This window comes from Acanthochromis polyacanthus, chromosome 5 (assembly GCF_021347895.1).
Source record: "Acanthochromis polyacanthus isolate Apoly-LR-REF ecotype Palm Island chromosome 5, KAUST_Apoly_ChrSc, whole genome shotgun sequence".
NCBI classification, from domain to species: Eukaryota; Metazoa; Chordata; class Actinopteri; family Pomacentridae; genus Acanthochromis; species Acanthochromis polyacanthus.
Genome location: NC_067117.1, coordinates 15,376,999 through 15,390,770, shown reverse-complemented (window position 1 = coordinate 15,390,770; position 13,772 = coordinate 15,376,999). Strand labels below are relative to the sequence as shown.

Genomic DNA, 13,772 nt, shown 5'->3' with positions numbered 1-13,772 from the left:
ATTACACACAGATGAAAATATTCCACAAAAAACGGCCATACTCCAACCTTGGACATCCAGACGAAACAAGCCAGTAAAATATTTTGTCCAAAACATGTCTTGAAGTCGGTATATAATCCACGAATAGGTTGTTTTTGAGGAAATGCACCTCGCGATGCGCGTCCAATATTCCCTGTATTTCTCATCATGTTTTTATTTACAAATACAATATTAGCAATTTTTTGTACTGAAAATGGCTGGAATTGACTGCAGCTTATACTGTTCACTCATTAATGATTTATTAGGATGTGTGTATTGTGATATTATCACATTTCCATCACTGGACATTTTGTCTTTTTATCTTGTGTGGGACTATTACTTTATTCCCAAAGTATACAACATAATACAGGACTGATTACTGACTTATGATGCATAAAACTGTAAAACTGCAGCAAGCGAAAGAATATTTGTTTAAGAACAAAGTCAATAATATATTTCTTGTAAGCTATCCTTTGTTAAGACTAAACAAACAATGGTTTTGTTGGTACTTTCCAAGTTCTTGCTGTTATGTAACACTTAGCCTCAAGCCCACCCTTTGCTACTGAAGATGTGAATCTTTAAACGTGCATCAGTAATAACAAAAAAAGACTAAATAATTCTTTGAAACAGCAGGGCACTGTGCTTTTTAGTAGAAATGATCCACACATGAGGGAACAATGTTTTTAGTGCTGGGTGGGACTATATTCAGCTGTGGATTAATAAGCATTTGATGCTCCTATATGTATTTACGGCAGGGTGACTGTGTTTGTAGAATCCTCAAAAAATAAAACTACACAGCCCATGTTCACTATAGTGAAGAAACGTCACTTCACAATTCAAATATAAGCAATACAAAGCTTTGGCTGCACTTTGTGAGAAGGATCGGTTCATTCTTGTGACTTAACATAAACAAAACTACAAAGTAACACAAAATTCTTTCTTTTAACCCAAACCCACAATGACAGATATTAATAAGAATCTGCTACTTATTTATTTTTCCAGCGGTTGTTTGCTCCGGCACCCAGAACGTTCTCAGCACGACCGGAAATTCAGAGATCCAGTACAACCTGATGAAGAAGATGTACACCGGCTGCAACATTGTGATGGGAAACCTGGAGATCTCCATGATGGAGCACACCAGAGACTTCAGCTTCCTGCAGGTGAGACTGTGAACATCACAAATCTACAAATTAACCAACGTTGCTTTCACAGAATGCATGTCCCTGAGACAAACTGCTAGCTCGTCTAGACACGGACATGAATCAACCTTATTCACTCAGTGACAGAAACAATCAACCATGTGAGGCTTCTTCAGAAGTCACAGGGAGCCAAAACATGTTAGCCAGTCTGTAATGGATGATGTCTTTATTTCAAGTACATGGTGAGCTCATTTACTGTCTGTCCCCCTCCAGTCATGGTGACTAACAGAACAAGCAAAACACACCTCTGCTGCCAAGTTGTGACCCGGATAACTATGTGATTAGCAAATTCAGATAAGGTTTTCTTTTCTAATCACCTGTATTTTCTCTCCCCAACCTCACAGTCCATTAAGGAGGTGACGGGCTACATCTTGTTTGCCGTCAATGAGTTCAGTCGCCTCCCTCTTGACAAGCTGCGTGTCATCCGAGGCACCACGCTCTACGAGGACAAGTACGCCTTGGCTGTGATGGTCAACTACCAGAAAGATGGGCAGCACGGCCTCCAGGAGCTGGGCCTGACACACCTTACAGGTACACGGGAAGTCGCACCTGCAGTGTGTTTAACGAGTGGGAGGTGGGAATGCAGCAGATAGACGCTCAGAGTGGATCTCTGTTTCTGTTGGAGCTCCCACGCCCACACAGTGTAGCCACACCTGCAGAATACCGGTCGGCAGCGATGTGAGCTGATCGCACTGATGTGGAGTCGCTGGAATGTCTCATGCGCTCAACCGCCAGTGAAACATGAGCTGCGGCACATTATACTCGGCTTGTATGTGGTGTAGTAAACAGCGAATGGTGGACAGGAATGAGTCAGAGGCCTGTTTGGGCTTGCTCCGCTAATTTGTCCCTCCCCATTTACATGCATGTGTGTCGTCCACAGAGATACTGGAGGGAGGAGTGAAGATCATCCAGAACAAGTACCTGAGCTACGCCCCGCAGGTGAACTGGCAGGACATAGTGAAGGATGAAAAAGCGGACATCATGATTGAGGACAACGGGCCGATAAGTGAGTGCAGAAGGCTGATAACCATAGTTAACATTAGTTACAATAAAGGATGGGTTCAGATAAAAACCAAACTCAAATGTGCAATAAAAGCGCTCCCGGCCATTGTAATTGGTATTCTGCTTTAATAGCTGCTGGCATAGACCAGAAACACTGAACATGTCCACTTACTGGGGCAAGAACAAATTGAGTGGAGTGTTTAATGTGTTCATTTTTTTGAGATAGAAGACAAACCACTTCTCTCCAATTAAGCTGTTTATTTTCTAAATATCACTGTCCCAAAAGAATCTTGTACAAGGACCTTTTCTCTTTGGAACAGCCTCTCAGAAAAGGATAAAATCAAAAGTGAATACATTTTATTCAGTCTAGTATTGTGCGATAGGTTATAGATATAAACATCTAATTCAAATATTGAAATGTGATTGGCTAAAGGTGGAGGTAAACTGTGGTTTAGACTTAGCTCTCCCATTAGCTGGTGCACAGACATGTCCATATTTCTTAGCACATAATTCATCCAATTCCCAGGAGGCGCATCCTGTAGAAAGAACCCTCATGCAAACTTCTTCCCGCTTTCTACCAGTTAGTATTATTCCATTGCTTGCTGAGATGTGATGCAGCCATTAGTGGTATCTCACAGGGAGGATGCAGGTGTCCTTTAGGGAGGATTATTATTGTTTCTCCCTCAAACAACCTTGAGTTAGCAGGTTCAGTAAAATTAACTGTTACATTATAAGAAAATAAGAATGTCCTGTGCATCAAGGTCAAAACTCTATCTTTGTTAGTGTGTGTGCATGTGGAGAAGAAGAAGCGGCTGTAACTTCACAGCCTGACCTGTTTGTGTCCATCAGAGCTTGGAGTTAGTGCTTAGGTCCATCTCTTCCCTTTTAAAGGTCAAGCCCAACTCATGGATTCCTTGCACATTAAATGGTTATTATTATTATCAATATTATAACACTCATGTAATATCAATTTCAGTGTTTAGTTATTAGTACCTTTGTGAGATTAAAAAAAAAATCCTAACAGGAGCAACTTGTTTATTGTTCCACTCACAACTGAAAAACACTTTATAGGTTAGACTTGAGTTTACGGTTAACACTCTGGACTTTGGATCGGAATGTGTCTTTTAAAACACGGAGGGACTCTAGATTTTGTTTTCCATGTCTTGCAGTGAAATAGTTCAAATAAGGAACTAATCTCTTCAGAAACAGTATGAACGACAAGCCTTATTACAGCGACCGACCGACACCTTTGTCAGTTCAACACATACTTTAAAAATGTGAACCTATTATTATCCTTTTATGTCTGATCTTAAATGTAATATTCCACCTACTGACCAATAAAATGATCCCTCAGTGCCTTGTGACAAAGCATGTGGAGACTTGCCATGTTGGGGTCCAGGAAATGACACCTGTCAGATCTGTGAGTCACATGAATACCTTCACCTTTATTTCTTTATTTTTCATGCATCAGTGCAGTTTGTGATCCAGTCACTGCATTGGGGAGTCTTAAAGATGTCCTACTAATGGGGACTGTGAGATTTTATTTTACATTTTGATACTGCTTGTTTTAAGTTCAATGTTTGTTTTGCAGTTTCAATTAATGGTATTGGCGTGTCCAATTTTTACATCATGGATCAACGTGCTCTCCACTCTGTTTCAGTGACAAAGACTGTGTGCGCCCCTCAGTGTAACGGCCGATGCTTTGGTACAAAACCGAGCGACTGCTGCCACAGTGAGTGTGCTGGAGGCTGCACCAGACCCCTGGATACAGACTGCTTTGTGAGTCAAAAGCTTTGATTTCTTTTAAACACAGGAGACATCTTGACATGTTGCAGTCAGAAACAAAAACTGCTATATTGGCTGCTATCTTCAGCTTTCAGAAAAACTAGCTGAAAGCTGAAAACAGCAGAATTCTTTTCAGTATCCTGATCACTGACAAATTTTTATGACTTTCTGGCACACTTAAGTCACAACAGTGCATAAAATAACGATTGTTAATGGACCAAATATTCACTGGGATGAAGGTATGTCAGATATAAATCAAATCTCTGCTTTGTGTTCCTCAATGTGACATTTTACAGGCTTGCAGGAACTTCAACAACTCGGGCTCCTGTGTCCCTCAGTGTCCCCAGACTCTGATCTACAACAAACATGCCTTCAAAATGGAGCCCAACCCCAATGCAAAGTACCAGTACGGTTCTCTTTGTGTGGCCCAGTGTCCCAGTGAGTCTCCACTCATGCCGCCTTACACCCACATGTTCACACCGGCTCAGAGTTGGCCGTTGACCTCAGACAAATACAGTTTTTATGGTTACTCCAGTTGTTGCACAAATGTTTATGCTGTCACTGACACACTGCATTGTGTTGATTCGTGATGTTTTCTGTTTTTTAATAGCAAACTTTGTGGTGGATGGCAGCTCATGTGTGAGCAGCTGCCCGTCTGATAAAATGGAAGTGGAGAAAAACGGAGTGAAAAGATGTGAGCCCTGTGGAGGCCTCTGTCCCAAAGGTATTTAATAGAACTACAAAGAGTTGTTTTCTGCATCTGAGAAACAAGCAGGGCACTGGTAGAAGTTACCTTTATGTAAGGGAAGGAGAAACCTGATCATGAAAAGACTCTTTTTGCAACACTTTAAGCAAAATTGTAATTAATTAATATACACATTCTACTTAAGATGCATTTAAGTATTCTGTCTAATAAATCTTTATCTGATGGCAGTGGAGTTAGTTTTACAGTCACTGCTTTATATAATCACAAATGAAATCAGATTTATGTGGTGATTATATCTTATTCTGCAAGTATAACAATGCTAGTTGTCAGATAAATGTAATGCGGTAAAAAAAGAAAAGATGAAATATTTCCCTATGCAGTTCAGTGGAGTAATAAAACAAAGTAGGACACAATGAAACTGAGATTGTTCTGAGGTGCTTTCCACCACAGCTGCTTGGTTTAAATCTTCTCTTTTCCTAAACACACATCAGGAGTGAAAGAAGTAGTCAATGTTTCTAGCTTGAAACTGCAGTCAAAGCTTGGATCCAGACTTCTGGGGGTTTCATAAGTAACAAACTTGAGGAACTAATCCTGTCCACTTCCAGGATGAGACTTTCTGTATCATTATTCTTTTTCAGAATCAGTTTGTGGTTGGAACATGTATGGCTGACCAATGTTACAGCTTGTTATTGTGTAGCTTAGAGTAGTCCTCCAGTGTTTGAGCAGAGGTGTAGGTGAGCTGGTGTTGTGGTGAAGGGATGGATGTACAGTGCCTATCATAAGTATTCACCCCCTTTGATGGTTTACCCTTTTATTGCTTTCATAAATCAATCATGGTCAATAAAATTTGGCTCGCTTAACACAAAAATGTTTTGGAAAAAACTCTTTAATGTCAAAGTGGAAACATATTTCTATAAAGTAATGTTAATGAAAGAAAATTATATAAATAAAAATAATTGTTTGCATAATCATTCACCCCCTTTTTAATTTAATGGTCTAATTCAATAGAGGTCCATCAAATTGTTGCCAGTAGTCTCACAATTAGTGAAATGAAGATCACCCTAGTGGTGTGGGTGTGTTTCAAGTGACTGAGTTGTAAACACCCGTGTCTGAAAGGTCCAGAGAGTGGTTGATCAGTATTCCTGGCTACCATTACACCATGAAGACAGAAGAACACTCTAAGCAACTCAGGGAAAGGGTTATTGAGAAGTACAATTCAGGGGATGGTTACAAAAAATTTCCAAGGCACTGAACATCCCCCGGAGTTCAGTGAAATCAATTTTCAAGAAATGGAAGGAATATGGCACTTAAGTGAATCTGTCTAGATCAGGCCGCCCTCGTAAACTGAGTGACCGTGCAAGTAGGAGACTAGTGAGAGAAGCCACCAAGACCCCTACAACTATTCTGAAGGAGTTACAAGCTTCAGCTGCTGAGATGGGAGAGACTGTGCATGTAGCAACTGCTGCCCGGGTTCTTCACCGGTCAAAGCTTTATGGGAGAGTGGCAATGAGAAAGCCACTGTTGAAGAAAAGTCATATTAGATCTCGACTAGAGTTTGCCAAAAAGCACGTGGAAGACTCCATGGTCAAGTGGAAGAAGATTCTTTGGTCTGATGAGACCAAAATTGAGCTTTTTGGCCATCAGACAAGATGTCATGTTTGGCAGAAACCAAACACTGCACATCACCAAAAACTCACCATCCCCACTGTGAAGCATGGTGGTGGCACCATCATGCTGTGGGGGTGTTTCTCAGCAACTGGACCTGGAAGGCTTGTAAAGATAGAGGGCAGAATGAATGCTGCAAAATACACTGAAATCCTGGGGGACAATCTTTTTCAGTCTGCAAGAGAACTACGTCTTGGGAGAAGATTTATTTTCCAGCAAGACAACGATCCAAAACATACTGCGAAAGTTACACAGGAATGGTTAAAAAAGAACCAGGTAAATGTTCTGGAGTGGCCGAGTCAAAGCCCAGACCTCAATCCTATAGAGAATTTGTGGCTGGACTTGAAAAGGGCTGTTCATGCCCGATACCCGCGCAACCTGACAGAGCTTAAGCAGTTTTGCAAAGAAGAATGGAGTAAAATTGCAGTGGGCAGATGTGCAAGACTGATTGAGACCTATCCAAACAGACTCACGCTGTGATTGCAACCAAAGGTGCATTTACTAAATACTGACTTGAAGGGGGTGAATAATTATGCAAACAATAATTTTCTTTCATTAACATTACTTTATAGAAATCTGTTTTCACTTTGACATTAAAGAGTTTTTTCCAATAATTTTTTTTTTGTTAAAAAAGCTCAATTTTATTGACCATGATTGATTTATGAAAGCAAAAAAAGGGTAAAACATCAAAGGGGGTGAATACTTATGATAGGCACTGTAGATACTATAGAGGCGAGGACTTCACAGAGTCAAGTCATTTTAAGACAGAAGGGAAATATTTTCTGGAAACAAATTTCTAAATATGAAACTTTGATGCACAGAGATGATATCTACGGGTTTAATCAGGGATCAACGAAAGAATCACTTTCCTAACCCTTTCGTTCTCCTCATCTTTGCCTTCTCACCAGCTTGTCACGGCACAGGAAGTCCAGACAGACAAACCGTCGATGCTCGTAACATAGACAGTTTCATAAACTGCACCAAGATCCAGGGCAGTCTTCATTTCCTGGTGACTGGGATAGAAGGGTAAAATAAAACTCTTCCCAAAAGTAGTCACCATTAGTTTTGATGCAGCAGAGATTTTATGATATTTAGTTGGCCTGTAAGCGTTTTAATATATTCTTTTTTCTTTGCTCAAAGCGATGAATACCACGGCATACCACCTCTTGACCCAGAAAAACTGAAAATCTTCAGTACTGTGCGGGAAATCACAGGTGAGCAGATTGCTAAACTGATAAGTTTTGTTTTGATGTCATGTCACAGTGTTTTTTGCAGCTTCTGAAGCACAACTTTTCTGCTTTCAGACTACCTCAGTATCCAGTCGTGGCCTGAAAGCATGACGGACCTGTCAGTCTTCTCCAACCTCCAAACAATTCAAGGCAGAACAGTTTCCAAGTGAGTAGTTGTTTCTTTTTCCTTCCTGTCACTATCATGCTGTTGTATAGCCTAGCCGCGCTAGACAACCCACGGCAACGAATTTAATTCTCTGCCAGGGTGGGTCTAGTTACCCTCCATAAGGCTCGAGGTTGGATGCTCCTAAAACTGGCCGGACGAATCACCATGAAGTGTAGAGTCAGAAGGCGGGTGTAACTAAGTGACGACAGAAGCGCGACGATTCTGACAGAAACAACCGGCGCGCAATAAACAGTTATCTTTCGACTCGGCTTTGGCCACAGCCCTTAAAGATTTGAAGCTAAAATTCAACTTGAAAGATAAACAAAGGACGGCACTGAAGTGTTTAATTGAGAAGAAAGACGTATTTGGGCTTATGCCGACGGGATATGGCAAATCCTTAATATACCAGTTGGCGCCGCTGGTTGGGAAGCTAATGGGACTTAGCCACAATCCGGCGCTCTAGGAACTACGTCAGCCTATTTGTTGCGCTGATTGGTTGTATACCTACCCAATTGCTGCAGAGTGATTTGAAAGACAGCCTTTTAGCCCGCCTCCCTCCCTGTCGAGCGTTCCTAGACCCTTGTATCTTAAGAGCTGGGTCTAGCACGGCTAGGCTAGCTGTTGTATCCTAAACAAACTAAACCGTCAATGGCATGAATCTGACTGTGTTTTGTATCTTTATTTCCTTGTTATACATCATTTTTACCCTGTTTAGAGGAGTGAGCTCTAGAAGGTACAGTAAACACTTTGCATGCTCGTCTCTTTGTCTTGCCATGCAGTTATTAAGATTAAAATACTGTTTTCAGTTTCTGTAATATCATTTCATGGCTGATTCAGAGGTGAATTAAGTTGGTGGTGGGAACAATAAGTCTACATAATATTCTTGCTTGCTCTTTTTCATGAAAACCGATGGATGTTTGGGTTGACTAAATCTGAGGTTCTGGTTGTATTTTGTGTAATCAAAGAAAGGCAATAAGGTTTTTCATCTATAAATGTAATCACTATTGAATGTTTAATTAATGTTGGAATTTAAATACCACAAAATTACACTGAAAACCATTTACCTTAATTTATTTGATTCTTATTTCTCTTTGAAATTTCCAGTATGTAGCTACAGATTGAAAAACAGGCTATTAGGACTATTTTTAAGGATCCAGTGAACTGAAGTTGAGTCAACCTTTTATTAAAACAATCAAGTTTGTCTAATTGCAATTGGTGAAAGACAGACATCCAACTTCAAACCTGAACGTTGGGTTACCAAGAATAAGCAAGAAAGCCAGTTTATGTTCTTTCAATGATGTGATCCAAGAGAAGTTTGAATTTGAAATAGCAAACCTGAAATTACCATGTGAAAAAAATTCAAATCTCAATATTTCAGAAAGATGGTTTTCAATGTAAAATATTCAGCTGTCCATAAAATTTTCATTTAATTTCAGAGTATTTTAAACAAAATTCAGAAATGTTCATCTTCTATTTCCTTGCATTTACCAAAATCCATCCTCTTCCTGCTCTTCCAGGGGCTACGCTCTTCTAGTGATGAAGACCAAATCTCTGGAGTCTCTGGGTTTGCGTTCGCTACGAAAGATAAACGGCGGCGGCGTCTACATCACAGGAAACAAGAAGCTCTGCTACCATAACACTGTCAACTGGACGCAAATCCTAAGCAGCAGCTCCCGTCCGCAGAAACGCCAGAAGAACATCGATGTGAAGGAGAACCGACCTTTAAACGAGTGCGGTGAGTGGAGACGGAGCATCTTAAACCTGGTCAGTGTTGATTGTGCATCAGTATGCTCACTTCTGTTGTGTTTTGTAGTGAATGACAACCACGTGTGCGACCCCCTGTGCTCCTCTGATGGCTGCTGGGGTCCCGGACCAGGCCAGTGTGTCTCCTGTAGTAAATACAGCAGGGGAGGAACATGTGTGCCAGACTGCATGTTCTTATCTGGGTCAGTCTTCACAAAAGTACTCCTGATATTAAAGCGGTTTGCCTTAATGTGAGTAATGTTGGCTGTGGCGTGGCTGTGCTAAGTGTTTGACTGTTATCTGCAGGGAGAAGAGGGAGTTTGCTACTCCATCAGGGGAGTGTATGCCCTGTCACCCTGAGTGTAAAGTCCAGGAGGGGAAGCAGACTTGCACAGGCCCGGTATGACTATCTCCACCTCACACCTGACCAGAAAGTTCAAGACAGTAGGAATAACTTCTGCTGCCATCTAGTGGCTTTTAAATGCGCATGACTCTCCACCGCACAGCTAAGGTGTCCCCTATTGTTTCCAGGGAGCGGATCAGTGTGTAGCATGTGCCAGCCTGCAGGACGGTCCACACTGTGTGTCCTCATGTCCTGAAGGTGTGGTGGGTGAAGGGGAAGTCATCTTCAAATACCCCAACAACCAGGGCCAATGTGAACCATGCCATGTCAACTGCACTAAAGGGTAAGACACGAGTAGAAATCTGAGGTGATGCACACAAACACACACGTATGTGCTTCTCCTTTTAATTGACAGTTGTTGTATTTTGTGTTAAGGTGCTCCGGTCCAAGACTCAGGGACTGTGTGGAGTCTTCACGGTTCATTAGTGGGTCAGTTTTCCTCTCGTTCTGACATATTTTATGAAATTTATGATTCAGTATCCAGATATATCCTGATATCCTTTTCATCCCTGTAATTAGACAAGAGACCACCGCCATCGTTCTTGGAGTGATCGCCCTCATTTTTCTATCATTCTCCATTTTCGTGCTGACTGTTCTGTACCGACGAGGTCTTGCCATCCGTCGCAAGAGAGCAATGAGGAGATACATGGAGAGTGGGGTCAGTCTGAATTTGATGGTTTATGTTTCACTGTGCCCTGTGAAGCTCTATTTGTGCTTATCTTAACATCTACTCTGTGTGCCTGAAGGGTTTTGAGCCTATGGAAGAAAAAGGGTCTAAAGTCCACGCTCGGATTCTGAAGCCCTCAGAGCTGCGTAAGGTCAAGCTGCTGGGTAATGGAGTGTTTGGATCTGTCTATAAGGTACTTAGTGTGGTAACAAGTTCCTATTCAATGCTTCTCTTACACAACATATTTTCTTTAACAGATGGTCTCTGCTCTCTGTGCTTCACAGGGTTACTGGATTCCTGAAGGAGATACAGTGAAGCTTCCTGTGGCCATAAAGACGATTCATGATCGCAGTGGTCGACAGACCTTCTGTGAGCTGACAGATGTAAGAAAATGCCATTAAGAAATTAAGAACACGTTAGCCTAAAATATGTATTTGTCTATGACTCACAGTCTGTACAAAGAGTATTTCACACCCACAACATAGATTGAGCAGAGTTTTGTGGAAATGATGATAATGATTTACCCTGTATTGTTGCTGCAGCACATGTTGGCATTGGGAAGCCTGAACCACATTAACATCCTCAGGACCCAGGGCATCTGTACTGGTGACAGCCTGCAGCTCGTCACTCAGCTCTGCAGTCAGGGCACCCTGCTGGAGTATGTCAGGAAGTACAAAAACAAGCTTGGCCCGCAGAGGATGCTCAACTGGTGTGTTCAGATCGCAAAGGTAAAGGACCGACATGTTCAGCATTTTGTTGCATGTGCAGACAGATTGATAGTGCAAGCACTTTAAGCAGAGCATCCGTCTTCCCTGTCAGGGTATGAATTACCTGGAGGAGAACAGGATCGTCCACAGGAACTTGGCTGCCAGAAATGTGTTTCTGAAGAATAATTTCACCGTCCAGATTTCAGACTACGGCATTGCGGACCTGCTCTACCCTGATGACAAGAAGTACTTTTATAATGAGGTCAAGGTCTGTCGGCTAAAATGATCATAGTTTATTAACAATTAGTCGGATGTAAATCCATATTGCACTCAGTGAAACATTGCTGCAATTGCTTTCTTGTATTCACTGATCATTCATTCTGGTGTTTCAACTCAAACCAACAAAGACATTTTTTGATGTGTTCATAGACGCCAATCAAGTGGATGGCCCTGGAGAGCATCTTGTTTCGCAGATACACACATCAGAGCGATGTGTGGAGTTATGGTGCGCATCTTACAAAAGTCAGATGTTGGTGTGATGTGTCAAATGTACCAGAATTGCAGTTTCAAGCCAGACTAAATCCCTCGCCTTCATTTAGGTGTGACCATATGGGAAATGATGTCTTATGGGGCCGAGCCATATGCAGCAATGCGTTCTCAGGAAGTTCCTGACCTGCTGGAAAAGGGCGAGCGTCTATCACAGCCACAGATTTGCACCATTGATGTCTACATGGTCATGGTCAAGTGTGAGTACCTCTCTACTAACCCTTCTTTTCACCTGCAAGCAGTGGTGCAAATACTTTATATGCTTCTCAGCCAGGCCTCTAGGGATGGCAAGACTGGTTGGTCGGCTCGTTGGTTGGACCACCACTTTGATCCATACTAAATTTATCTCTACAACTATTGCATGAATTGCAATGAAATTTTCTACAAATATTCACTAAAGGATGAAAGGATGAATCCCACTGAGTTTCATGGATCAGACTTTTTCATTATGCCCCACCACGAGGCTAAAGTGTGAAAAATAACCGATCTTGGATTGATTTCCATGAATATTTGTAGCTACATCCATGCCCCACTTAGGTTAAAGAATAAAAACATTTCCTCGAAAAACTAATGACATTCCCAGCAGCTACAGTTGTACTTTCTGTTTACTGCTAATCAGAAAATCTTAGCTTGCACACTTAAGTAAGATGGTGAAAATTAGTAGTGTCACTGTGAGCATATTGACCTTGTGACATCTAGTTTAAACCACTATGACTCTCGTTCTTAATCACTCAGGCTGGATGATCGATGAGAATGTCCGTCCAACATTCAAGGAGCTGGCCAGTGAATTTGCCAGAATGGCCCGAGATCCACCTCGCTACCTGGTGATCAAAGTAAGACAGGCCCTGCTCAGTCAGTAGCCCCTAATCCAGTCATTTCCACTGCAGATGGTTCTGCTTATTGTGGAGCTCCAGTAAAAATGTACATGCAAGATGCTAATCTGTCTCTAACCTTGGTCTGCCAGGAGGAATGTAGCCAACAGGACACAGGTCCAGATGAACTTATCCAGAGGAGTACAGACCTTGATGACCTGGATGATCTGGATATAGAGCTGGAGGACCTGGGGGCAGAGGCGGTGGTGGACGGTGTGACTCCAGTCCCACAGTATCTGTCCAGGAGTCTTAGTCGCCTCTCCAGGATGGACACCCACAGAGTAGGAGACACCACCTTCTGTCACTTTAATGTCCAGTTTATGTCTAAAAGTCACCTCCTGTATCTAAATCTCCTTTGTCTTTTCTTGTAAAGGTGGTTCTTAATCCATCAACAGTGGCTGGATACCTGCCTATGACTCCAGGTGTTGACAACCAAGGACAGGTAACTGATACAGACTTCTCTAGTGTTAAGACACTTTATTTAAAAACTATTTAATGTTATTTTTAGGGCAATTAAAACAAATTACAAGATACTATGAACATAATCCGACTACAAATTCCTACTGTCGTTAATTCACTGTTTGTTGTGTTGTGTAGGCTACGTGGCAGTCACGCTCTCGACTAAACTCTGCCCGCACTATGTCTGAGAGCTCAGAGGGCTGCGGCACAGGAGTGGAGCTGGAGATGAGTGAGGACTTCTCTCTGGCAGGCAGCCTGAAAAGAAGACGTCAGCGTGAGGACAGCGCTTATGTGTCTCAGAGGGACAGTATGTCTGGCGGCCAGTCGGACACTCCATCCCCAGAGATGGAGGAAGAAGATCAAAACGGATATGTGCTTCCTGGAAACAGCCCAGAGAGAGGTAATACATTCACTGTAAATTTACTTGGCCCTAATAATTGTTCCAAGAAAATAGGTGATGGATCTAAAGGACGGAGATAATTCTGCTGGGTCAGAGCCAACATTTTATCAAATCGATACAAAATCATCAGTTTTATTACAATTTTTCTTTTGTAACGCTCACATAATGCATTATTCTAGGGCCCTTTTAAGCAACATGTATAACA

General features: G+C 41.9%; 1 protein-coding gene across 4 annotated transcripts in view; it reads left to right on the top strand.

Moving 5' to 3' along the window:
* The window catches only part of erbb3a (erb-b2 receptor tyrosine kinase 3a), a 45,227-nt gene that overhangs the window by 28,639 nt on the left and 2,816 nt on the right, over positions 1–13,772 (top strand). For 3 of the 4 annotated variants that reach the window (XM_051948340.1, XM_051948341.1, XM_051948339.1), the window contains 27 exons: positions 1,021–1,178; positions 1,562–1,748; positions 2,098–2,223; positions 3,574–3,639; positions 3,880–3,998; positions 4,301–4,442; positions 4,615–4,728; positions 7,284–7,401; positions 7,516–7,589; positions 7,680–7,770; positions 8,486–8,503; positions 9,288–9,505; positions 9,584–9,716; positions 9,820–9,913; positions 10,045–10,199; positions 10,292–10,345; positions 10,436–10,574; positions 10,663–10,776; positions 10,868–10,966; positions 11,126–11,311; positions 11,403–11,558; positions 11,720–11,795; positions 11,890–12,036; positions 12,572–12,669; positions 12,801–12,989; positions 13,082–13,150; positions 13,306–13,567. In XM_051948340.1, the coding sequence (XP_051804300.1) occupies positions 1,021–1,178; positions 1,562–1,748; positions 2,098–2,223; positions 3,574–3,639; positions 3,880–3,998; positions 4,301–4,442; positions 4,615–4,728; positions 7,284–7,401; positions 7,516–7,589; positions 7,680–7,770; positions 8,486–8,503; positions 9,288–9,505; positions 9,584–9,716; positions 9,820–9,913; positions 10,045–10,199; positions 10,292–10,345; positions 10,436–10,574; positions 10,663–10,776; positions 10,868–10,966; positions 11,126–11,311; positions 11,403–11,558; positions 11,720–11,795; positions 11,890–12,036; positions 12,572–12,669; positions 12,801–12,989; positions 13,082–13,150; positions 13,306–13,567 (3,402 nt within the window). The remainder of the gene's footprint in view (positions 1–1,020; positions 1,179–1,561; positions 1,749–2,097; positions 2,224–3,573; positions 3,640–3,879; positions 3,999–4,300; positions 4,443–4,614; positions 4,729–7,283; positions 7,402–7,515; positions 7,590–7,679; positions 7,771–8,485; positions 8,504–9,287; positions 9,506–9,583; positions 9,717–9,819; positions 9,914–10,044; positions 10,200–10,291; positions 10,346–10,435; positions 10,575–10,662; positions 10,777–10,867; positions 10,967–11,125; positions 11,312–11,402; positions 11,559–11,719; positions 11,796–11,889; positions 12,037–12,571; positions 12,670–12,800; positions 12,990–13,081; positions 13,151–13,305; positions 13,568–13,772) is intronic. The other variant, XM_051948342.1, reaches the window with a different exon arrangement.